General features: G+C 43.8%; 3 protein-coding genes across 3 annotated transcripts in view; all 3 read right to left on the bottom strand.

Moving 5' to 3' along the window:
- Window positions 1-4,281: 4,281 nt before the first annotated feature.
- On the bottom strand, window positions 4,282-6,784 carry LOC103739491 (cathepsin G). The gene is made up of 5 exons (XM_008839922.1): window positions 6,730-6,784; window positions 5,852-5,999; window positions 5,285-5,420; window positions 4,854-5,111; window positions 4,282-4,437 (listed from the first exon to the last, which is right to left on the bottom strand). Exons 1-5 carry the CDS (start codon window positions 6,782-6,784, stop codon window positions 4,282-4,284), a joined length of 753 nt encoding a protein of 250 aa, XP_008838144.1.
- An 11,157-nt stretch (window positions 6,785-17,941) lies between these two features.
- Window positions 17,942-21,166, bottom strand: LOC103739404 (granzyme H). The gene is made up of 5 exons (XM_008839778.2): window positions 21,089-21,166; window positions 19,466-19,613; window positions 18,886-19,021; window positions 18,491-18,748; window positions 17,942-18,085 (listed from the first exon to the last, which is right to left on the bottom strand). Exons 1-5 carry the CDS (start codon window positions 21,141-21,143, stop codon window positions 17,942-17,944), a joined length of 741 nt encoding a protein of 246 aa, XP_008838000.1. The 5' UTR covers window positions 21,144-21,166.
- A 2,206-nt stretch (window positions 21,167-23,372) lies between these two features.
- The window catches only part of LOC103739490 (granzyme B-like), a gene marked incomplete at its 3' end in the record, with an annotated part of 11,588 nt that continues 9,808 nt past the window's right edge, over window positions 23,373-25,152 (bottom strand). The window contains exon 6 of the mRNA XM_008839921.3: window positions 23,373-23,428. Coding sequence (XP_008838143.2) covers window positions 23,373-23,428 — 56 coding nt within the window. The remainder of the gene's footprint in view (window positions 23,429-25,152) is intronic.

The following is a 25,152-nucleotide window of genomic DNA, read 5'->3' as shown; positions in this document are numbered from 1 at the left end:
AAGACCTTGGCTGTTGCCATCATAGCAATGGTTAAAGGAGGCTGTGAGTGTTGGAGCCAGGGAGGTATGAGAGACACTGTAATAGCAGGTGAAGTATGGTGAATGGGTTCCCAGTTCCTCACATCCTTCGGGCCTGCTTGATATACCTGATCACATGGATTTGGTCATGAGACGAACACAGCATTGATTACCAGGGCCTTTCAATCACATTTTCCTTTGAGGAGGATTCCTTCATAGCCCAGACTTACCTATTTCAGTGGGTCAGGAACTTAGGTGAGACTTGTAAGTGTGAGCGTATATGTGTGTGGAGTGGTGTGCAAGAAGACATGGAGAAATAAAGGAGAGTGAAGGTGAGGTCAGAGCTTGCTGGACCTCATGGAAATAGGTATCAAGGACCTTTCGGAGCTCTAGAAACCTCTCCAGGCCAGTGAGATACAGGAAGCTGTCTTATGTGCTGACAGGAGCAGGAAGATATGAAAGAGATGTGACCGCCCTTGGGTTTACTCATGCTTGAGTCTGGGACTGGGCAGCGGCTCCAGGCCTCTAGGTAAATGTCACAGGAAGAAGGCTGAATGGGTAACTCCCCTCCTGTTCTCTCCATTTCCAACCTCTCTCAGTTCATTCCACAGAGATAAACAATGCTAGGATGGTGTGAAAAACCAAAGGAGAGTGTATTACTTCATAAGCTTAATAAAGATACACATTCTCTGTGTGTGTGTGTATAGTTGAAGGCTATATAACAAAAATCACAGTGCCAAGCAAGGGAAATCTCCCTTCAAGCTGTTGGTAAGGGTAGTTCAAGAGACTCCTCAAATAATATAGGCTATTGCCATAACCCTTGATTGCCTCCTTTAAGGTAAGACCCTATTTTTGAAAACTCAACATACTTAGAGCACAGGATTTAGAGCAATTGAGTGGAAACTGATCTGGAAGCCTTCCTCCTGGAAGACTAGCTCTCAGTATCCAAGGATACTATGCAAACTGCCAAGGGAGAAAACTAATCAGTGGTTTTGCACATCTGTGAAGCCTATGAATCACAACAATGACTGGCCTAGCAAATTATCTCTATTGGAGTAATAGTGGCACTTTTATTTTGGGGTAAGCAACAGCTATCTAATTGGACTTAAGGTCTGCTCAATAGGAGGGAGGCAATTCAGGCATGGTACTGGGAACATAGCCAGGTGCACATGACAAGAGAAGTCATAGACCCCAAAGAAGAGCCTACATCTGTCACTTTTCTGGACCAATGTAATTTCTTACTTTATTCTAAATACACATGCTTTTATTTACAGACAAGAGTACCTCTTACCACTTATCCAGCAGATGGAGACTATTACAAAGTCTCACAATTGGTCAAATACAGAGAACAAGTGACTGTGCTCAGTCCTAAGTGACACATCTACAGTGCTGCCTGCACACCTAAGGCTCAGGGAACATTGTGGAAGAGAGGAGGAAAGAATGTAATAGCCAGAGGAAGAAGATGCCTGCTGCTAGTTAATGAATTCTAGACACGATAGGTGTTAAGGTTCAGATAGCCCCGCCTCCTCACCAACAGGCTCTCATGGACTTCTCAAGCTCCCGAGAAAAGGGAACTGAGTTGATAAGCACCTTGGTCTTTGAAGTCAAGAGAAGCAGACTTTTCTCCACTGTTTGGCCAACACAACAGGCTTCCCCTGTGATCTCTAAAGAGGACAGGTTTTAACAGTCCCACTCTCCCACTTTCCCCTGCCCAACTTAAAAAAAATACGTCTTCCCACCTTCTGCAGGAAGCAGAAGCCTCCCCCTTAAAAGACCCCAGCTTATGACCCAGGCAGACGTTTTTCCTGCCTGGAAGGGAATCTGTCCTATGTGTTCTTTTGCTAATAAACTCTATTCCGATGGCGCCTTATCTGTGTCCTGGTGCACTCTCCTGATCAACTGGATTCATCCATAGGCTATTTTTTAGCTATCAATAGGGAGCTGCACCAATGAAATCTCTACATTATGGAAGACTAACAAGATCTGCATAATGACAAAAGTAGTTGATGTGCCAAGGTGAATGGGGGGATTTCATAGGTGAGGTGAGACCTCAAGATGAAAAGCTACAGGCAATGGATGCTGAGGGAGGGAGAATTCAGGTTTTTACAGGGATTAGTTCCCTGAGAGGTAAATCCATGGGAGAAGCCCTAAACACAGGTACATACAAGCAAAACTAAATGGACTCAGTGCATTATATATGTGTATATATATAATATGCATACACAGATGTATGTATATACAAAAATTTAAATGTTTTTATTTATTTTATGTTCAAGAATGTTTTGCCTGCATGTATGTAAGTGTACCATGTGCATGCCTTGTATCTGTGGAGGCCAGAGGAAGCCATGGGATTCCCTGGAACAGAAGAGTGTTAGTCACCAAGTCAGTGCTGGGAACCACACCTGGGTCCTCTGGAAGAGCAAGCACTCTTCATCACTGAGCCATCTTTCCAGCCCCTATTTATAAATGTATTTATGTATAGTGCAACAATAGTAGTCAAAGAAAAGGACAAGAGATTGTGAGGGAGTTGGAGGGACGTGGGAGGACTTGGAGGGAGACTGGGATGGGTGGAAATAATGCAAGTACAATACTCATATATTAAACTCTCAAAAATAAGAAAATATAAGTAAGAGTTCTTTCCATTTGTCAATGTAAATACTCAATAATGAGACTGTCATCCTCCAGAACTTGCAAGTAATAGATAATTCCCATGAGATGGCAGCAATGCTATACAGATGACCGAGCACTGGGAAATATGTGTTATTGATTAAAATTTTATTGATGGCTTACATTGTATATTAAACAAATGATTTTCTGATACAAGTTACATGTAAAACAATGCACTTCTGTATGTAGCTAAAGAATTACTATATGTAGCCAGTTGGGTTTGAGAAGAGATCCCTTCAGCCTTTTTTCACTTTGATTACAGAAACTGCAAAAATTCAGATGGTAAATATCACTGTTTGGAGAAAGCGACATTTTGATGTACCTAGAAAACTTTCCCAGCTGATTCTATGCAATTACTTTAAGGTGTTTAATGTCTGATTTCAAATTATACAATTTCAGTAATCTTTCATCTGACTATCATATTGGTGTAAGTAGTCATGGAGGAATCTTTAAGTCAAATATTATTACTTTAGTCAACACTTTGTTTGCAGTTTTATATCACATCAGGGTACCAAAGTGTGAAGCAGACCTTTATCACACTGAAAATTCAAACACTGGTTGCAGTACAGTTGGTGGTAAAGAAGGTTTAAGACAAGAACTATGGTCTTTGATGGATACTGGCTTGCTTCCAACTTGACTATTGTGACTTATGCTCCTATGAACATGGGCATTTGTTAAAACATACCAATTCTTTAATTTTTCCTTTCTTCTAATACTTGTATAGTTTAACATTTCTATGCATATGAGGTTTATTTCTGAGTGTGGTGTGAGGAATTCATTCAATTTGCTGCCCCCCAACCTTCAAATAACTATCTGGTTGTTCTAATACCTTTTATTAAATCTTTGTTGTTTCAAATAGTTTTCGATGCTGTGTTAATCACATATTAAATGGAGCTTTTAATAGAATTTCACCTCTGATCTTTGGTCAGGACTGTCTTTATCTGTAGTTCAGTATTAACAGGAAGGTTTCTCCAACAGGATAGAGATCCTTGCTCTAGGGAGAGATTTGTTCCTTCAGTGCTCAGTTGTGTGGGGAGTGAGATGACAGAATGTAAAGTTGAATGGAGGGAATAAGCTCATCCTGAGCTGTGCGTAGGTGGAGGGGTTCTTTGTTGTGGGAAAGGGGACTGTTTTCCTGGAGGAGCTCCACTCAGCCCAGGCATATGCTAGCTGTATACTTGTAGCCTGGGGTTTATGCATCTTCCTTATATGTTGCAATCTGATCCCCTATTTGAAGGGAATTGCATGAGAGGTGATTAGATCATTAGATCATCCATTGGGAGTAGGATGAGAGTCTTATTGAAGAGGGCCCATAGAATTTCCTTTCCCTTCTTACCGCAGGAGCATGCAGCAAGAGGATGTCTGTGGTGTCTTGACTCTAGACTTCCCAGCCTCTCCAATTTGGAGAAATATATTTCTGTTTCTTAGAAGCCACCAAGGTTATGTGGTATTTTGACAGCAGTTCAGACTAAGACAGTACTAAATGATATTTAATGAGCAAATATTTACACTTTCCCTGGAACATTTGTCAAGGCTCTGGCAATCCCCCGGAGCTTGCCTGTGCCCCAGCCAGAGTCAGGCATTGGAGGTCTCAGTCTAATTCCGAGCTGTGAGGCGCCTCATGGTTCTCCTTATCCAGGGCAGGAAGCTCTTTATCTTGGTGAACACTGCTGGAGGGGTCCCATTGGAGGCACCATAAGAGACAATGCCTTGGGCCACATTGTTACACACCAGAGGGCCACCAGAGTCCCCCTGTGGGCAGAGGCAGAAAAGGACATTAAGCTAGGCCTTCCTACCTTTGCTGCCCTATGTTCCTACTCTCAGAGAAGGCAAGGTTTGGTGGACACCTTCAGTGGCTAGGGGAGACCCACAGGTGATGGGCTCACAGGAGCCCAGGCCTGGATCTTCCAGCCCCCAGGCTTCAGTCCCGGCTGAAGTTACTGTCTCCAGTTCAGTCCATCAAGGCCCCTCACCTTCCCCAGGAAGGAGTACTGTGGGTCTGTTCTGTCATTCCTCTGAAAATGACTGAAGAGAGAAAAAAATACCCTTTCCGCCCTGGTCTTGTCCCCAGGCTGAAGCTGTAGGGATGGAGGATGGCTCTGCTGCCCCACATCTGCGCGGACACTTTCTCACAGGAAATACTGGCAGATGTCTATCCATGCTCTTACCTTGAAGGCAGTCTTCCTCTTTCTTGGGTTCCCCACACAGATCTGAGTCTGGGTGGTGAAGGTGCGGAAGCGATTCCTGCATGTTTGGTCTCCCTGCACTCTCAGCTGTACCTCCTGGAGTACGTTTGTTCCTCTGCTCAGGCTCACCCGGCCCCAGCCGGCCACTGTGCACAAGGTCCCAGGCCTCAGCCTCTCACCGGCCCCACGAGGCAGAGCCACTGGACTCACGGCTTTATTTCGCCTGATTCTTCTGCTCAGCTGTCAGGAAGATACAGGCATCCCAGCTCAGCTGGTACTCCTAACACTCAGGGACCCCATATTCCCGCCACCACCCCGGACCCTGCCCCAACTTCCTCCTGCATGGTCCCTGCACACAGTGAGGCCAGGCAGTGTGAGGCAAGCCTGGAAAACCAGAGCCAGGCAGATAGTACCTGCAGTAGCATGATATCGTTCGTGAAGTTCTGCGTATTATAGTCAGGGTGGCGGATGGCTCTGCGCACATTGATGCGTTGCTGGGTCCTCTCCCGCCTCTGGATGTTGTGGGCCCCCACGGTGACACTTATGGACCTGTAAAGGAAGAGTTGGTCTGGAGGTAGCTGAGAGAAGCAGGAGCTAAGATCTAGCATCTCTGCAGTGTGGATAAATGGTTCAGCGAAGACAACCACAGATGGAGAGTGACCGCCCCCCCCTCCCGCACCCCTCCACTCTGTTTTCCAATAACCCTGAGCAGAGGATAGTAAAGGCTACCTTGAGGTTTGAGCTTTCAGATTAAACAGAGATAGTTGCTATTTACATTCAGAGCCCAGTACCTACCTTCCACTCCTCCTCCCTTTGTTGTTGATCATGCCCTTTTCTCTGTGTTGACACTGGCCTGTTACCTCCCCCTCCCAGTCCTTCTGTTCCATTTTCTTCCTTTCTTTATAACAGCATCACTTTGGGGGTGGCTGTGAGTAGGTTTTCTGGATATTGGGTCTCTGGGAAACTCCTGTGTCCCTTACCTTCCCCAGCAGTGAGCTGCGGTCATTACGAAGTCTTCCCGCACCAGGAACCCTCCACAAGCGGTCAGTCCTTCCGGATTTTGGATCAGAAGATATGCCATGTAGGGGTAGGAATGGGGCCTGGCTTCTCGGCCTCCAATGATCTTCTCTGAAAGGAAGCATTTGCCACTTATCTCTGTGTTTGAGAATCTTCAGAGCAGTACTGGGGTGGTGGTGTTGGAAAAGTCAGCAGATGGGGAAGGGAGATGGGGAAGGGAAGTAGGAGAGGAGCTGTGCTGAGGCCCAGGCTCTGTGGGACACCAGACACTGGGAGAACACACCAAGCTCTGCAGTAACCACTGCTGCCGTGAAGTGAGATCTGTTCCCCTCCCAGGTCTCAGTGTGCTCCTCCTCCTTCAGAAGGGAGGGCAATATTTGCTCCCACACAGCCAGGGGTAGCCTCAGTACTGAGGAAAGGTGCACACCCTCTCCACTCCCTGGTACTTTCTTCCTCAGGGAACTTCCCACATTCCTGAGTTCATCTCCCGGGCAGCATGGGACTAGATGGGAATCTAGACATGGGATGATGGGACTTTTATCATTGTATTCTTGGCTCCCGGCTCTGACACACGAGCTACTGAATGAATTTATATAGTGTATATTTATATGGTACATCTAAGTGTCAGTACCATTTCCAATACTCTCCTATATTAACCAGTTTAACCATCATAGCAACTCTATGAGGTCAGTGTTAATATTATCATAATTTTATAAATAAGAACTGTGGAGATGGGGATTCAAATAGCTTGCCCAATGATACAGAATTAGGATGTGCCAAGGCAACCTGGCTCTAGTATGTGGGATGGAATAGGACCTCTTGGGTTGGGCTGGTCACTCACCTGCCTCATCTCCAGGGAGCAGGATAAAGGCCAACAGGAGCAGGAGTTGCTGCATCTTTCCTGGACTGCTGCTCAGTCAGTTGCTGCTTGTACCTGCCTCTGTTATACTTTTAGCCCCTGGGAGAGGAAGGAAGGGGAGGGGGGCAGAAAAGTCACAGTCCCATTTTTTCCTGCTAGTGTGATAGGTTTCATCACCCAGGGCTGCTCAGGAGGTTTGCACACCAACTGCCAGTGATCCAGGAGAAGAGGGAGTTGTCCAAGCTGATGTGCCACACATTTGCTGAGTCAGTGTTGGCAGTGAAAATAGGAACTCATCAACGGGCATTTCTTTGAACAATGTGCCCCAAACCCAGTATATTATCAATAAGTCTAGGAAACTGGCAGCTGCCTCCTTCCTCCACTGCCAATCCCTTTGGTGTTAGAGCTTCAGGTGTTTGAAAATGCAGCATTTCATGTGAATTCTCTGTATTGATCTTTTCAATTTTTTATTTTAAACAGTTTTGCATAACCCAGGATGGCCTTAAGCTGGCTATGTAGCTGAGGATGACCTTGAACTTCTGGTGTTTCTCCTGCCTCTGCTTACTGAGGGCTGGGATTATTAGAGTGCACATGCCATTATGCCAGGTTTATGAGGTGATGGAGACCGAAGCCAGGGCCCCATGCACAGTAGGCAGGCTTTCTTTCGACTGAGTTATGCCCTCGGCTCTTTGCAGGTTGTTTATTTGTATATTTCCCAATCCTTGGACAAAGATAAATAAAAGGTGGTGGGCGTGATGGGAAGTAGGACAAGGACAACAAAAAGAAGTCAAGGAGGACAAAAGAGAAGTGTAGCCTCTGCCTCCATCTTTGAGATTCCTGCTGCTCCAGTTTATTTCTAGATGTTGCCAAGGAGGATAGAGTACTTACTCTCCTGCATTGGTGGAGGGTGACGCTGGAAAAGGAGGAGGAGAGCAGTCGTCCCATCAGGCTCTCAGGAAAACCAACACAGTTGAAGACTTCTTACCAGTTCGCACTCAAGGTGAAGGCTCTTTGTGTTTCCCAAGATTTTCTGCATGCAGGCGAGGCTCAGCAGGTTGACCTGATGGGAGCTGTCTGGCCCTAGCCAGGAGACATTTAGGATCCCATGTCATTGATAGTGGAAGAGATCAGTCAACCTAGTTTCCCATCTCTGACCCAGGAGCAATAGCTTTAAAAAAAGAGCATGTTTGGTACTGTGTTACCTATAAGTCAGAAAGAACTGGGACCAAATAGTAAACTTCAGGAGAAAAACACAAGAAATCATTGCAATGTCATAATGGGTCATTGCACTGACTTAAAAAATGTCTGGGAGATTATGTTTGTGCACAGAAGATCATTATAATCTGGTATAATTTCTGCAAAAACAGTTGAAGATGAACACTAATCTTCCTAATCTTTATGGATTGTAATAGACTCACTTGAATAACTTATGAAAGTTAAAGTTTCCCTTTTAACCCATAATGATGGAGTTTTAGACTTATTTTTTGAGCTTAACAGAGCTTAGCTTCTTCTGTAGTACACGATATATGAAATTTCTGTCTGTATCTAAAAAGGAACGTGAAGGAAAAGAGAAAACAGCCTGGCAGCTTGAGTGGTACCTTAGCATTTGGGATCCTTTAATTTGTGACCTTTCAGTATTTAAATTTGTTTTAGAAATAGTATTATGGGTTAAAAATAAAGGAAAAAGGATAAAAAACTAGTCTGTACACATGAAAAAAAGAGGTACAAAAGATATATCCAGGTATGTAGATAACAATGTGCAGAGGGAATTATGTAACAGTGACCAAGGATTTTATGTCAAAACCCCAGAAACGCAGCTATTTAAAACTCTCTCAACACCTTAAAAGCCTTAAAGTGTTGCCAATGAAGGAGTTATCATCAGGACAAAATGGAAGGAATGAGCGTTTAGGCAGAAGAGAATGCAGTGAACCCAGGAATTATGAACTTGTGATAATCACATAAAGTGGAAATATGTAGAAAATATTAAAAGACCACTCTATGACTTCTTCTGGAGAGCCAGTGCTACCCATATCCTTTACAGGATCAGCATAACTTTGATTTAGTATTATTGGGAAATATCACTTGTAGATACTGATCCATATAAAATCCATTAATCAGCCAAAAGATATGTCATGAGAGTTTCCTAAGAGCACGTGGCTGGCTTCGCACTTGAAAATCAGTTGCTGTAGTGCATTCTTGTTTAAAGAAGAAACACATTATTACTAAATTGATGCAAAAACAAAAGGAAACATGCCCAAGCATTTACTAAAATTTATAATTATTCATTAAAAATATTAGAGCAAATTAGAAATAAGAAGAAATGTCTTCACGGTTCCACAAAATCTTATACAAATTATTATAATTAACAGTGAATTATCAAAAGCTTTTTCTTTCAGAGCAAAGCAACACAAGAATGATCTGGATAGAAATTATCCTCTGTTCTTTTCAGTATTAGACTAGCAGTTTCAGCTTGGTAAACAGGGGATAGAGGTGAAAGTTCTTTAGACAGGAAGGGAGGAAGAAAAACCAATAATAATTTGAGGAGATGATGGTATATATAGAGAAAACCCACAATGGAATTACTACCAGTAACTCAGGAACTTAACATTAACTAGCTTGAAAAGAAAAGTCAGTTTAAGATCAATCATTTCAATATGTGCGGTAATAGGGCTAGAAAATAAAACAGAAGATTAATGTTTAAATGAATGGAAATGATCAAGTAACTAAACACAAGTTCAAAAGAATATATTCATTACCTTTTTGGTGAAAACTATAAAATTGAATGACGAGGCATTTAAGAAGACAAAGAGTTTTAGGAGTTTTCTGGTGGAGTCTTAGGGTCTCTTATACATAGAATCATAGCATCTGACAATGAGAGTACTTTAACTTCTTCCTATCCAATTTGTAACCCTTTTATCTCTCTTTTACTTGTCCTATTACTGTAGCTAAAGCTTCAAGCACCATATTGAACAAGAATGGAGAGAGTGGACATCCTTGTCTTGTTTCTGATTTTAGTGGAAATGCTTTGAGGATTTCTCTGTAGCATGAAGCTGGTTGTGGGCTTTCTGTATATTGCCTTTATTATGTTGAAATGTGTCCCCTGTGTCTCTACCTTTTCCATATTTATTTATAATGAAGGAATGTTAGATTTTGTCAAAGGCCTTTCTCCATCTAATAAGATAATCATGAAGTTTCTGTCCTTGAGTCTATTTATGTGGTAGATTACATTTATGGATTTACATATGTTGAACTATCCATGCATCACTGGGATGAAGCCATCTTCACCATGGTGGATATTTTTGATGTGCATTTGAATTTGACTTGCAAGTATCTGAGAATTTTTGTGTCTATGTTCATCAGGGACATTGGCCTATACTTTTCTACTTTTTTTGTTGGGTTTTTGTTTGGGTTTGATATCAGAGTAACACTGGCTTTGTTTAGCAAAGTGGCAGAACACAAAATTAAAATACAAAAATCAGTAACCTTCATCCATCTTCATCCATTCCCACAGCAAACCTATTGAGAAAGAAACCATGGAAATGTTTCCATTCATGATAGCTTAAAATATCTTGGAATAAATCTAACCAAGGAAGTGAAAGGATGAAAGAACTTTAAGAAGATATCATAAGACGGAAATATCTCTCATGATTGTGGATCAGTAGGAACAATATTGTTGAAAATGGCCATCCTAACAAAAGCAACCTACAGACTCAACACAATCCCCTTAAAATTCCAACCCAATTCTTCACAGAAACACAAGAAATCCAGGGTAGCTGAACAGTAAAAGAAGAGCTGGAGGTATCATCAGCCCTGCTTTCAAATTAAACTACAGAGCTGTAGTAATAAAACCGGCATGGTACTGGCCTAAAAACAGATAGGGAAACAGATCAGTGGAATAGAACTGAGGACCCAGATTTAAGTCCACACTTTTACAGTCACCTGATTCTTAACAGAGGGGCCCAAAACATACACTGGAGAAAGGACAGCATGTTCAACAAATTGTGCTGTTCAAACTGGACAGCTACATGTAGAAGAATGAAACCAGACCCCTATCTATCACTCTGCACAAAACTCAATCACAAATGAATCAAGAACATCAATGTAAAACCTGATACTGTGACTCTGAGAGAGAAGACAGTGGGAAATACAGTGGAACTTACAGGCACAGGAAAGGACTTTCTGAACAGGACGTCCATAGCACAGGCATTAAGACCAACAATTAACAAGTGGGATCTCATGAGGTGAAAAATCTTCTGGAGAGCAAAGGACATTATCATTTGAGTGAAGATACAATCTACAAAATGGGGAAAAATCTTTACCAGCCATACATCTGTCAGAGAATTCGTATCTAGAATATACAAAGAATTGAAAAAAAAAAAACCAGTCATAACAAAACCAGACAACTTGATTAAAAATTTGGGCAAGGAGCTAAACAGAATTCTCAGAAGATGAAGTGTTAATGCCTGAGAAATATTTAAAAAAATATTCAACATCTTTAGCCATCAGGGAAATGAAAATTAAAAATACTTTGAGCTCTCCTCTTATCACAGTCAGAATGGCTAAGATCCTAAAAACAAATGATGACAAATGTTAGCAAGGATGTAGAGAAAGTGAAATACTTATTCACTGTTGGTGGGGGTGAAAATTTGTATAACCACTATGAAAATCAGTGTGGACGTCCCTCAGAAAGCTAGAAAGAGATCTACCACATGAACCAGCCATACCACCCTTAGGCACATACCCAAAGGACTCTATATCCTACTACAGAGATACCTACTCATCCATGTACGTCGCTGCTCTGTTCACAATAACCAGGAAAGAGAAACAAAGATGTTCATCAAGTAATAAATGGATGATGAAAATATGATACATTTATACAATGGACTATTATTCATCTGTTAGAAAATGAAATTATGAAATTCATAGGTAACTAGATAGAACTGAAAACAATCATCCTGAGTGGAGTCATCCAGGCACAGAAGGATAGCTATTACATCATCTTTCATAAGTGGATGCTAGCTTTGATTCTTTAGATGTCTATGCTTCAGTTGGAGAATATGTCAAGTTTAGGAACTTGTTTGGGGGCCATTTGGGGGTGGGGGTTGGCTTCATGGGTCAGGAGATAGAATGCACTGATATAAAGGATGGAGCAGAATAATGAAATAGGACGGGTTAAAGGGGTGGAGAGCAGGGTAGAAGAGGGATAACTAGTACGAAAGATCTTTTGAAAACATCATTTGGAAACTTACTAATGTAGAAACTTCTTAAAATATAGACATATTTATGGGGCTGGAGAGATGGCTCACCAGTTAAGAGCACTGACTGCTTTTGCAGAGGACCTGAGTTTGATTCCCAGCACCCACTTGGTGGCTATGAACCATCCTTAACTCCAGTTCCAGGGGAATCTGATGCCCTCTTCTGACCCCCGTGGCATTGCATGACATGGGTGCACTCACATACATGCAGATAATACACTCATACACATAAAATAAAAATAATAAATATTTAAAATATAGACATATTTAAAAAGACTTTAAATAGAGTTACCCTATAATGGTGGCACAATATGTCTACAGCAGGCTAACAAATAAAAAGTCCAATGTCAGGAATGGGTTTCCTCTTTTCGAGTTGTTGACCAGGGGTTCCCATATTGCTCTTGGTTGCCCCTGGAACTTGACAGTAAGACCCTGTTGCTGAAGGCACTACGTATGTGACCTCTTGAACAAAGATGGAGAAATTAAGCTGGTTGTGATGTCAAAGCCTCATCTCTACTGCCCAGCTGTCACAGTGCTGGAAGGTGCTATGCACACATCAGAAGAGGAAAGTAATCACCAACCTTGCCCAGATATGAACCCGAGGCTACACAAGCAGCTAGCCTGGTAAGACATACCCAATGATGTAATCATGGCATGAATGTTATAGGACTAACCAGACACCTTCTGAATGGATCTAAGGCTGACTTCACAAGAAGCATTGTTATCAGGGCCAAGAACCTGTGACTAGACAGGTTAAGGCTGTGTGGGAGAACCTACTGCGTTATTCTGCTAAATGAACATAGTATTAAACCATCACATAACGACTTATTGTTATGCCCATAGATCAGCATGTTTCCACTCTCACCAGAAAGGCTACTACTTGCAGAAGATGGAGATTAGCACAGAGACCCACAACAGGTCAATGTGCAGAGAATAAGAGTCTGCAGAGTGCTCAGCTCCAAATGGTAAACCAATATCATACCTTCTCCTCCCAAGTCTCAGGGAACGTTGTGGAGGAGGGGCCTGAAAGATTTTAAGAGCTAGAGGTGGTGGATGATTACAGGGAAACCGTGTTTTTCAAACATCACAGGGCAGTAGCACAAATGAACGTGTGAACTCACAGCACTTGAGACCGCATGCATAAGATCTGTACAAGCCCAAACCAGGCAAAAACCCAGCATGGAGTGTGGAGGTTGGTAAGACTACCCAGACCTCGGTGACAAGTGACTGACAATTAATAGCTGCTGGGAAAGGGAGAGTCAGTTTTCTTCAAGGATGCAATGCTGGGAAGGTAGGTCGGGTTCCAGGAGATGGGTACATACCTGAGAGTATTCAGGGAACATAAATTAGGCTGATAGGCTTTAAAAAATAGACGACATGAAGTGAGGAGAGGTAGAGAGGTGGGGCTGAATCTGAGAAGGGATGCTGGAAGAGGTCTGAATATGATCAAAATACATAATATGAAATTCTCAAAGGATCCATAAAAACACTACTGAAGGGGCTGGAGAGATGGCTCAGCTGTTAAGAACACTAGTTGTTCTTATGGAAGACCCAGGTTTGAATCCCAGCACCCACATGGCAGCTAACAACTGTCCGTAACTCCAGTCCCAGGGGATCCGACAGCCTTTTCTGACCTCCGTGGGCATTGCATGACACAGGTGTACTTACCTACATGCAGGCAATGCACGCATACACATAAAATAAAAATAATAAATTAAAAAACTATTTAAAAAGAAAGCTTGAACATAGAAATTCTATGTCCATGAGTTGGAAGACGGCTACACTTAACAATATACCACCAATGCACACACACACGTGTATGAATTGAAAGGTTAAATATCATAAAAATATTTTCCTAGTGATGATGTATAGATTCATTGGGCTTGAGAAACACTTTGTAGCATTCATTCATTCATTCATTCATTCATTCATTATTTATTTATTTGTGTGTGTGTGTGTGTCTGCACACGTGCCTGTGTGTGTCACAGCCCTTGGGTGGAGGTCAGTGGACAGCATTCGGTGCTGGTTCTCTCCTTTCACCATATGGGGCTCTGGGATCGAACTCAGGTCATCAGGCTTACCAACAGGCACCTTGTCCCATTGAACCATCTAGCTGGTCCCACTTTGTAGGGCTTAAGTAAGTCTAATACATCTGGAAAAAATCCAGATGGCTACCAATAGCCAAGACACTATTAAAGAAGGAGAAGCGGATGGGAAGACTGGTTTTAGCAAGTTAAATCATAGTAATAACGATGCTGTTGTAGTGATGAGGGACAGAGCATAGACTAATGGACCAGAATTAAAATCCACACCCAGGGGAACAGTGAAACATACATATATGGACATTTGATTTGTCTCACATTCAAGTGCTAACCAGGTCCAACACTGCTTAACTTCTAAGATCAGATGAGGTTAGGCATATTCAGGGTGGTATGACTGTAGACTGGACAGCCAATTTGTGTTTTTTTTTCATATTTTAGTTATTATTTTTGTTTTATGTGTATGTGTGTATTGCCTGTGTGTAGATAAGTGCACCCGTGTCATGCAATGCCCATGGAGGACAGAAGAGGCTGTTGGATCCCCTGGACCTGGAGTTACAGACAGTTGTTAGCTGCCATGTGGGTGCTGAGATTCGAATCCGGGTCCTCTGCAAGAACAACCAGTGTTCTCAACCTCTGAGCCATCTCTCCAGCCCAGGACAGTCAATTTGTGATAAAGATCACATCCTCCTACAGAGCAGAGAAAAGGCTTTTCTTCCTTTCTGCCTGATAAATGATATTTATAAAACAGGAGTCTTTGTTTTGTCCTACAGGGACACATTTTATACACGGAAAGAATCCCATGACTTTTTACTCATGCCACATTCAAAAGTCCTTTCCAGGGACAGCATGGGACCAAGTGTGAATAAAGTTTGAAAATATGATTCAGCGATATCTTCATAATAGTAGAGTTTATATAATATAGGTAAGAGTATCTGTCATAAAGTATTGATGATTTTAATTTATTAAACAAGAGAAAAAGACAATGATGCTTATACAAAACATACATAACCCACAAAAGGCTTACAATTTAAATTATATAAAGAACTATAAACCATTGTGAAAGATAAGGCATTAAGCAAAGTAATGGACTTTAATAGATGTATCTCTCCTGCTGACCAATAAATCTACGGGAAAGTGTTGCGTTCATTTTGAACCAGCAAAACAGCAAGTTACAACACAACGGACTATCAGTTCCACTATGTAGCCGTGAATATATACCCTAAAGAAGTATGTGCACGTTTCTACAAGACACATGTCCAAGAAGGTCAAGACTGCTTTATTCATGGCAGTATTATTGGGATAGCCTCAGCCCGGGAACACTTGTGTGTAAATTGTGGTGTATTATATGTGGAGTAGCTATGAACACAAGTGAGCAATTATCTCTTGTAGCTACAATGAATGCAAACATGTAGAGAGAATTCTTCTGTGAAGATCAAAATTTGGTAGAGTGGAATTATATTGAGTGGAAATGCATACACACATGAGAAATGCACAGTAATAAGCAAGAAGCAGTTCTGTCAAACTAGAATGGTAGCCACCACTGGGGCTGGAGGGCAGAGAGGTTATTTGCCCAACGGAAACTCCTGGGAGCTGCTGGAGTATTGATCATGCTCTGTTTCTTGACAAAAGGCAATGATTGCCTCACAATTATCCTTTAACTGTATACTTAGGTCTTGTGGACTTTGCATTATATATGTCTAAAAGTCTATTTTCTATGTGAGAACATCTGAGTGGAAAAAGGTCTCTAAATAAAAGACTGGGGGCCCCACTTTAAAAAAATATTTTTATTTTAACAAAAATTGTGGTATTTCAAGTAAGAGTGCGATATATTTCACAACATCCACAGGTGGTGGTTACATCTGTTTTTGGCTGTTTGATTACATTTCCGTCCGTTACATTTTTTTTTCTTCTCTGGGATATTGGGACATTAAAATTGTGTGTTTACCTTCTCTCTCATCTGCATAAGCCCCACATACCAACCCTCTGGCCAGGCAGTGGCCAGCCATGGCTGGGTCAGAGTCCTTCACTCCTTCTCCCTCTGATGCTCCTCTGGCAAGAGACTAATATATTAGCTCTTGGATTTATAAGAGATCAGGGCTCTACTGATGTAGATTCTCAGGGGCTTATTAGTGTCACTTCTGGAAGGATGTTTCGGGACTTGCTCAGAGGTCTCAACTGTATGATTGTTTTGTCATGCCACAGCCCATCTTCCCACCACAACGGTTTGCAAGGATCCAGACCCTTTCTTACCAAGAACTAGATTGTGTTGTTGTCCTTGTAAGGAAAAGCAAGTGGTAAAGGAAAACAGTCTCCAGAGGGTCCTGAAGTACAGGATTTAGAGTGGCAGATTTGCTGGTGTTCGCTCTGCATAAAACTTCCCACTTTGAGAAGTTAGAGGGAAAGGCAGAGCTCAGAAGACCTGGATGTGACAGAGAACTACTTGAAAAAAATGTTTCAGGACTTCAGGGTTGCTGACCGAAAAGCAAAACAAAACAAAACTTATTTCCAAGGCCAGACAGCTGACCCTGGGTGGACATAAGCAAGAGGTGAGGTTAGAATACTTTTTGAGACCCTCTTGGAAAACCTCTCAGACACTGAAATATCCAGCAATAGGACAATAATACAGGTGAGGAAGGAGCCTATTGTACCCTGATCCTACAAAAGAGATCCTCCAGCATTTGTTGAGGATATCAAAGTGGTCCTAGCCTGGCATCCCTTGGATCCCTCTGGTTCACAAACTGCCATAACCCCACGCTGCCAGCAGAGGGAGTCTGAGTTCCTAAACTGAGCCAGACTGAAAGGGACAGACTTTTGAGTGACTGTAGAGGCGGGGCTAGAACAGGACCAGAGGCAGCCCAGCCTAGGTGGGAGGGGTATCTGGTGAACTGGCAGCCCAAGTCTAACTGGATCAGCAGGCAGAGTTGGGAATTCTTAAAAGGATGAGAGACAGGCTGGCTTAATCCAGGGTGGGCTGGAAGGGGAAGGAGCTGGTGGCCAGAGGCACTCAGATGAAGGTCATGGGAAGGCCAGCAGCCCAGAGGTTGAGTGAGCTCTGTGCTGAAATGGACCTGGGTGAGCCTGGGGGGTGTCAGAGGGATGTCTTGGCTTTTGAAGCACGCAGACAGCTATGCTGATATGAGAAGCCTGCAGAGGAGAGAGAGATAGTGTCCTGAAGGAAGTATCCCTGTCATTAGACATAGTATAAAAATCCTGGCACTTTGGAGACTGAGGCAAAAAAATAATAACTTTGAGGCCAGGTTGAGCTACAGAGAGAGAGAGAGAGAGAGAGAGAGAGAGAGAGAGAGAGAGAGAGAGGAAGGAGAGGGAGGGAGGGAGGGAGAGGGAGAGAGAGAGAGGCGGCTGAGTCCCCATGACATGGCCCATGGCCTTTGAGTCCTTGGAGTCAAATCCCTCACCCCAATGCCCTGCTTTATTCTTTGACAGATTTGCGTTGGGGGTGGGGGGGCTTGATGAAGGTGGTTTAGAGATGGTAAGACTTTTTTAAGGCCCAGGAAGATTCATTTTCGGAGGGCTAAGTGTAAAGCACTAGTGATTGGGTGTGTAAGGACACCCCATAATGTGGCAGACTCCAGACTGTGTTGTTGGGAAGACCATCACGGACAGCTGAGCGTTAAAAAGAAATATGTGGTTAAGAAATATATGAAAATTGTCTAGCTTAGAGCTCAGGGAAGGGCTAAGAGAGAAAGGAAGTGAACCCCAGCATTGATAGCAAGGGGGTGCCTGAATCAGGGGGAGTCATTCTGAGAGTGGCTCAAAGAATAAATGACTGTTCATTCTGGAGTCAGTTTATTGTGATTCTGTAATCCCTCCTGCCCATCCCATGGGATTCTTGCTTCTGCCCCGGAAAACACAGACAGAGCTGTATTCATCTTTGCGTCAGGAGGCCTTCATGTTTCTCTTTAACCAGGGCAGGAAGTGAGAGACCTTAGTGAAGACTCCTGGAGGGGATCCACTTATTTTTCCATAGGAAAAAATTCCATAAACTCTGTTGCTACACACCAGGGGTCCTCCAGAGTCACCCTGTGGACAGAGCAGGGAGGACCTGAGCTGGCGCCCTTGTGGTCCTGTTCCCCTACCTCCTCCAGTACCTTGCCACCTCCCTCAGTACCAGAGCTCAGCCAGGCCCTGACTTTTCTCTCTAGTTCAGCTGAGGCCGAGCCCTTCTCTGCAATCCCCAGGGATACTCTGGTGATAATGCTGCTTTGGGATGACTGGTCCGTCCCCCTTCCTCTCTTAGAATGTCCACTCTATGGATAACGGCTGGATTCTTGGGGCTGATTCTGCTCTGAGCTGAGGGTTGAGGATTTGGTCATTCCTACACCCAGGCCTCTCCTAGGTTCCTCTCTCTCTCTCTCTCTCTCTCTCTCTCTCTCTCTCTCTCTCTCTCTCTCTCTCATTTGTTCTGTTAAATGCTTAAAACCCTACCTTGGAGCCAGCCTTTGTTCCGTTTGGATCTCCCACACAAATCTCTATAGTCTTGTTATAGTTGTGGAAGCTCAATTTGCATTCTAGGTCTTTCTGCACTGTCAGCTCTACTTCCTGTAGAGTAGTTGCTAAAGCGCCCTCTGGGGCTGTCATCCCCCAGCCAGCCTCATGGCACATTTCTCCTGGCTTCACCCAGGCCTTGCCTGTGGGCAGCTTGAGAGGATGTACAGCTTTAGTCCTTCTGGCTTTTCTCTTCAGCTGATGGAGAAGAACAAGAGTTCAGCCCAGCCACTGGCCTTCTGGGCTGGGACACCATGAAGGGCAGGATGGAAGGGAAGAATCAGTGTCAGGGTAGGAGGGGCAAGCCTGCACCAAGCAGACAAGGGTGGCCCCACCTTTAGCAGCATGATGTCATTGGAGAAGTCCTGGGGGTTATAGTCTGGATGGGGAATGGCTTTTGCCACAGGGATGACCTGCTGGGTCTTCTCCCCTTCCGTGATATTGTGGGCCCCCAGGGTGACATTCATTAACCTGCACAGAGAGCACAGTGGGGAGGAGGGATGCAGAGTCAGAGAGGATACAGCCCAGGAGGTGAGAAGGGCTGGTCCGGGTGGGCAGGGTGGGGCTCAGGGAAACTGAAAGGAGAGGAGAGCCCAAGGTTCACTGCCTCCTCCTTCTCCAAGACACTAAAAGACTTGGGGGGTGGGGGCTCCCTCTTGGTTTAAGGCAACATTGTAAAGTTTGCTCTGACTGTTAATGGGTGATTTCAATCTTAATCACTGCTTTAATTTGTCAGGGCAGTGGCTTTCTACTCCAGGATGCCTCTGGCTCTGACCTCTCATCCTCTGACGTCAACGCTTATCTGATTTTCAGTTTCCCAGTCCTACTTTCTCACAAGCTCTCTGGAGCATCTACAGGTTGAGGACAGAGGTGCCTGTTGGGATCTCAGGAAGTGGCTTGGCAGCCGTTCCTCACCTTCCACAGCAGTGAGCAGCTGTCAGCACAAAGTTGTCTTGAACCAAGAGGCCACCACATCTCTTCTTTCTCTCCTCCACCAGAAACCGAACGAATGCCATGTAGGGGCGGGAGTGGGGTTTGACCTCGTGGCCCCCGATGATCTCCTCTGAAAGAAAAGGCTGGAATATGGGGTGTCTGGGGGCAGCAGAAGTCAGGAGGGAAGATGTGGGGGTGGGGACTAAGGGCAGGATCTGAGGTGTCCTCAGGTTAGTTGAGCATTCCTTACATTTGAAAACCTTTGCTGGACAGGAAGATGAAGGGGTGGACAGCGCTTGTCCTCCAGCATCTGCTCTACACATCCATGGAGGAGATAATAAGCTCTATCTGCTTGATGGCCGTGTCCCCGAGGCTCCTGGTCATCATGCCTTGTGCATTTGTTAGTGAGGCTCCCCAGTCTCTCTAAAGTCTTGATTGGTGACATTTTCTTACAAATTGCTGAATCTTCTAAAATTCTCCTCAACACATCCTGAGTTCTCAGGAAATGTTCTTGGATGCATGAATGTATGACCTCCAGTTAGCTGGAGGGTTGGTGGTGGTGGGATTCAGACCCTGAGGAATACTGGAGCCGTGTACTGTCAGACATGGAGCAGCTGAGGCTCTGGGAAGGCAGAAAGAAGCAGAGAAAACTGGACTACAAAGGTGTGCTGTGGAGCATGTACAATGTTGCATACAGTCATCTGGTCACCCTGGGCCCCTTCTTTGGCAGGACTGAGGGGAGGAGGGTACTGAATAGTGATAGGTAAAAAGTAGCCACAGACAAATAGGGTTGATCAGGAGAAAGCACCAGGATACAGATAAAACTCCATCAGAATAGAGTTTATTAGCAAAGGAACACATGGGACAGATTCCCTTCCAGGCAGGGAAAATGCCTGCCCCAGGTCATGAGCTGGGGTCTTTTAAAGGGGGAGGCTTCTGCTTCCTGCAGAAGGCAGGAAGATGTATCTTTTTTAAAGTTGGGTGGAGGGGGGCAGTGGGAGAGCAGGACTGTTAAAACCTGTTCTCTTTAGAGATCAAAGGGGAAGCCTGCTGTATTGGCCAAACAGTGGAGAAAAGTCTGCTTCTCATGACTTCAAAGATCAGGGCGCTTATCAGCTCCCTTCCCTTTTCTCAGAAGCGTGAGAAGTCCTTGGGACCCTGTTGGTGGTGGTGGTGGGGGGGGCGGGGCCATCTGAACCTTAACAAATAGTGCAGCCATTTTGGAGCTGCTGGCCCTCCCCTACTGCAGGCTGGTGGTCAGAGCTGCCATTCCCAGGGTTGGAAAAGGGATTTACAATTACTTGTCTTTTGAAGCTCCACAGTATCTACCACATATCTTTCTAAGGACAGTCTACTCTCCAGGTGATGAAGTGAGCTGGGAGAAACAATACCCCTAAGCTTTCTGGAGAACACCCTCCCTTCTGCAGTCCTTGTTGAGATTCTAGCCAGCATCAGACTTATAAGTCTGGGTTTGGCTTGGGACCAGAGATTCTTAGAAAGTTCCTGGATTCAGTGCCAGGAAAATTCTCAGCTAACGCTGGGCAGAAAAGTCAGTAGAGGAGATTTTATAAGGTGGGGGCCTCTGGAATAGGGGTGTTCACTCACCTGATCTAGCTCCAAGGGGCAGAAGAAAGGTCAGCAGGACCAGGAGTGGTGGCATCTTCCCAGGAAGGCTGTTCAGGGTAGAGTAGGTCAGAACAGACACCGCCTTTGGAGGGGGCTGAAGGGGGCATGGGCCTAGTGACCTCACAGGCATCCTAAACCTATGCACCTCCTGGTTCTGATGGGAGTCATCACACAAGGCAACCTGTAGAAGTTCTCTGGTTTGGGTGAAAATGACACTGTCACCACATTGACAAAGCCAGGATAAAGAAGGTGGAGGGTGTTGCGACTGTGGTTGCCTGTGGTGGAAGAATGAGGGCTCCAGGAAGTCCACGGTGACTGAACTGAGCCAAAATGTGTTCTTTTCTCAGCTCTTACATCTTTTGCATTCTGATAAAGTCTTTTTACTAGATAGTTTTGAGGGACTAATACTGACAACCAGCTTATTATAAAAGCAGTGATAGTACTACTAATATACTCACAAAATTATAGCAATGTTCAGTGAAAGTTGATGTTGTACTATGTTGTAGTAAGCAGTGTTTTCATGTACCGTCTCATTAATCTTTTGGATTACTAATCACATTGTGTAAAATTCTCTTTGAAGTACTCTGGGGTATTCTGATGAAAATTAATCTTAACTCACTCTGACTCTTATGAAACGGGTAGGGAATCATAGCAAGTGTTAGCCCGTGTATCCAACGACTAAATTTTACTGTTGCACATAGTAAAGTATAATAATGAATCACAGTGGCACGTTGATTTTACCTGATTGCTGTGGATTGTCATTTTCTGCAGAGTGAGAGCTTCAGGTCTGAATTCAGTGGTTTAGCAGGATCGCAGCCAGTAGCTTCTCTGTTGATGACTCAGTGGTACTTTCCTACCACTTTGCCAAGATCTTGATAAGATCTTGAATAATTATTTAGCAGGCTTGATCCAGTAAGAGACACAAAGCCTCTCTTAAAAGGCTGGTGTTGACAGGAGGGAGCTGAAAATCTGTGCTTAGAGCACAAGATGGGCTTAGAGCCCAGGGCTGTGGTGAAACCAGCTCTGTGAGGTAAAACGTGTGTGTGTGTGGGGGGGAGGGGTGGCTAGGTGTGCCCTCAGAATAGGTGGGGGATGGTACCAAATACCCACAGTGCAACCCAAGTTCCCGACTTACCATCAAAGTTTCATGTTCTCTACCTTAAATATTTTGGGCCAAAGAAAAATTTTCTTATCTTAGTTGTGAACAAAAGTCCTGGATTTGATATTAATTGAATCAAAATTAATCATCTAGTTCAAGGGTGTGTAACCTTTTGACTTTTCTGGGCCACACTAGATGAAAGATGACTGTCTTAAGCTTCAAATTCCTTATACAAACACTAAAGAAAGCTGACGAAACAAACAAACAAACCAAAAAACTGCGAATAATTTTCCTGATCTCTAAAAACACAAAACTCCTCACAAAATATAATAATCCTACTTATATAGTGCCTGTTCAGAAAGAAGCTTTTAAAATCACCAAGCAATCTTCAAATTTGTAATCACTAATAAACAAAATGAACACATCTAAGTAATAAACTATTTTTTAAAATATTTATTTATAGCAGAAGTCAAAGAAGAGGGCAACACAAATCTATTGGGGTATTTGACACTGTATTTGAGGAACTAATGCATAGGATCTGGATGGAATAAGTGACTGCAGTTCTCAGTATGTTCTCAAATGTGCTCAATTCTTGTTGTTTTTTTTTAAAAAAAGATTTTTAAAACTTGGTTTATGTGTCTGTGTATGTGAATGCAGGTGCTCTGTTGAAGAGGCCAGAAGTGTCAGATCCCTCTGGAGCTGGAGTTACAGGTAGTTGTGAACTGCCAATGCGAATTCTGGGAGTCAAACCATGTCCTCTGCAACAGCAGTATGTACTATTAATTGCTGAGCTATTTCTCCAGCTCTGAGTGCTCAGTTCTTGAAGGTAGCTGCTCACAAATGTGGGTGCTGCCAAAAAGTGACAGCATGAATAAGCTGTGAAGGTGAAATGCAAATGTTTGTGTTTGGGAGGGCAGGACCTAGAAAAGCCTGGTTAAGGTACATGATCAAATTCTTACTTCAGTTGAATACAGGATTGCAGTGGGAAATATAGGATTCCAGATCACACTGGGAAATTTGCAGGTCACATGTTTATACCAACTGAGAATGGAGCTGCAAATATGTCAAAGTATTGATAGCATCCAGAAAACCATTTTATGGGATGGAGGAGGCAGGGTCTTATTATGTAGCTGGTTAGGCTGGCCTTGAACTCACAATGATCCACCTGCTTCTGCCTCTCCGAGTTCTGGGATTAAAGGCATATACTACCTTACCCGGCCACATTCAGGATATCTTGAAATCTGTTTTCAAATTTTTGAATCAACTCTAAAAGCAAGGCTATGTACTTTCTTGGTGTTCACAGGACTGTGTTCAGCTATGTTGAGCACATAAATTTTTTTGCCTTAATTTGAGCTTCCTATAATTCAAATTTCATTTAGAACACTGTTAAGTTTGAGTATTTCAACATTTCAGCTGCTGTTCACAAGGAAGCACAGAGCTGACTGTAAAGCAAGGTGGGTTGATGCCTGAGGCACGGCTGAGCTGTGGAACTACCTGTGATAAATCAAGTAGGAATACTTTCCTGTCTTCTAAATGTCACTAAATGTTTGTAATTGTTTATTAAAACATCATTGATAATCTCTGAGTTTCATTTACCAAGTCATCCAAAGCATGTGTGAGATCTGGTACTGCCAATTTGACTGTCTGCCCTTGGAAAAAAAGACACCAGAAGACGCACACTACCACAAAACGGAAGTCATGCGTATGCACAGAGACAGAGCAAAACACACTCATCCTGTATGACACTGGGACACAGTGTTGTCACCTACAAAGTCCACAATCAAGAACTGCACTATGCAGTAACAACAACAAACCCCCCCCCTGGATCACTAAGGCCTGGAGCCGAGCTGAGTCACTGAATAAAGGAGCTGTACCACTGACTGAGCCGAGTTCTGTGTCTTACTGCCTACGATCCACCCTTCCCGGAGAGGGTCACGACTCACAGAAATCCAGCTTTCGCCGTCTCCGCACCTTCCCACGCGATCCAATTTGTATACATCTAATAGATACATCATGATTTCATTATTTAGAGGTTTCTATTATTAGAACGTCTTGAACTGACCTGGGGACTGTCCACTAAGACAGTGAATATGACGGATCTCGTATCTCGAGGAAGTGCACGGTGGATTGGGACGGAACCGACTGGGCCAGGCCCGGTAGCAGAGAGCCTCAACAACGTGGAGAAGCAGGGACCCGCCTGGGAGCTCAGCGATCAGTAGAGTTAAAAAGAAAAAAAGAAAAAATCTTCACATTAGAAGATTATTGTCTAAAATCAATTCCAAGCATCATACACGCCTTCTGTGCTAATTAAGGGGAAAATCTGTCCTTTTGCATGTAAAAGACCGAAAGCCCAGTTGACCAGCAAGACGCGGAGACCCACAGCAACGCGGTGCGGGACACGCGCGCACCCCAGCAGACGAAGCCTGTGAACCCGCCGCACTCCAGCGACGTGTGGGAGACCGGCGCCACGCTAGCAGCTGGCGCCCCGAGATCCCCGCACGCCCATAGCTGAGCTGTGGAACTACCCTTGATAAATCAAGTAGGAATACTTTCCTGTCTTCTAAATGTCACTAAATGTTTGTAATTGTTTATTAAAACATCATCGATAATCTCTGAGTTTCATTTACCAAGTCACCCAAAGCATGTGTGAGATCTGGTACTGCTAATTTGACTGTCTGCCTTTGGAAAAAAAGACACCAGTAGACACACATTACCACAAAACGGAAATCATGCGTATGCACAGAGACAGAGCAAAACACACTCATCCTGCATGACACTGGGACACAGTGTTGTCACCTACAAAGTCCACGATCAAGAACTGCACTATGCAGTAACAACAACAAAAGACCACACACACACACACACACACACACACACACACACACGTCTCATAATCTTTTAAGCTCAGAGTTCTATATTGGGCTGCATTCAGGTAGCTACCCTG

Source organism: Nannospalax galili, unplaced genomic scaffold (genome assembly GCF_000622305.1).
Source record: "Nannospalax galili isolate Female #2095 unplaced genomic scaffold, S.galili_v1.0 scaffold1119, whole genome shotgun sequence".
Taxonomy (NCBI): Eukaryota; Metazoa; Chordata; class Mammalia; order Rodentia; family Spalacidae; genus Nannospalax; species Nannospalax galili.
This window is presented reverse-complemented; position numbering and strand designations above follow the sequence as displayed.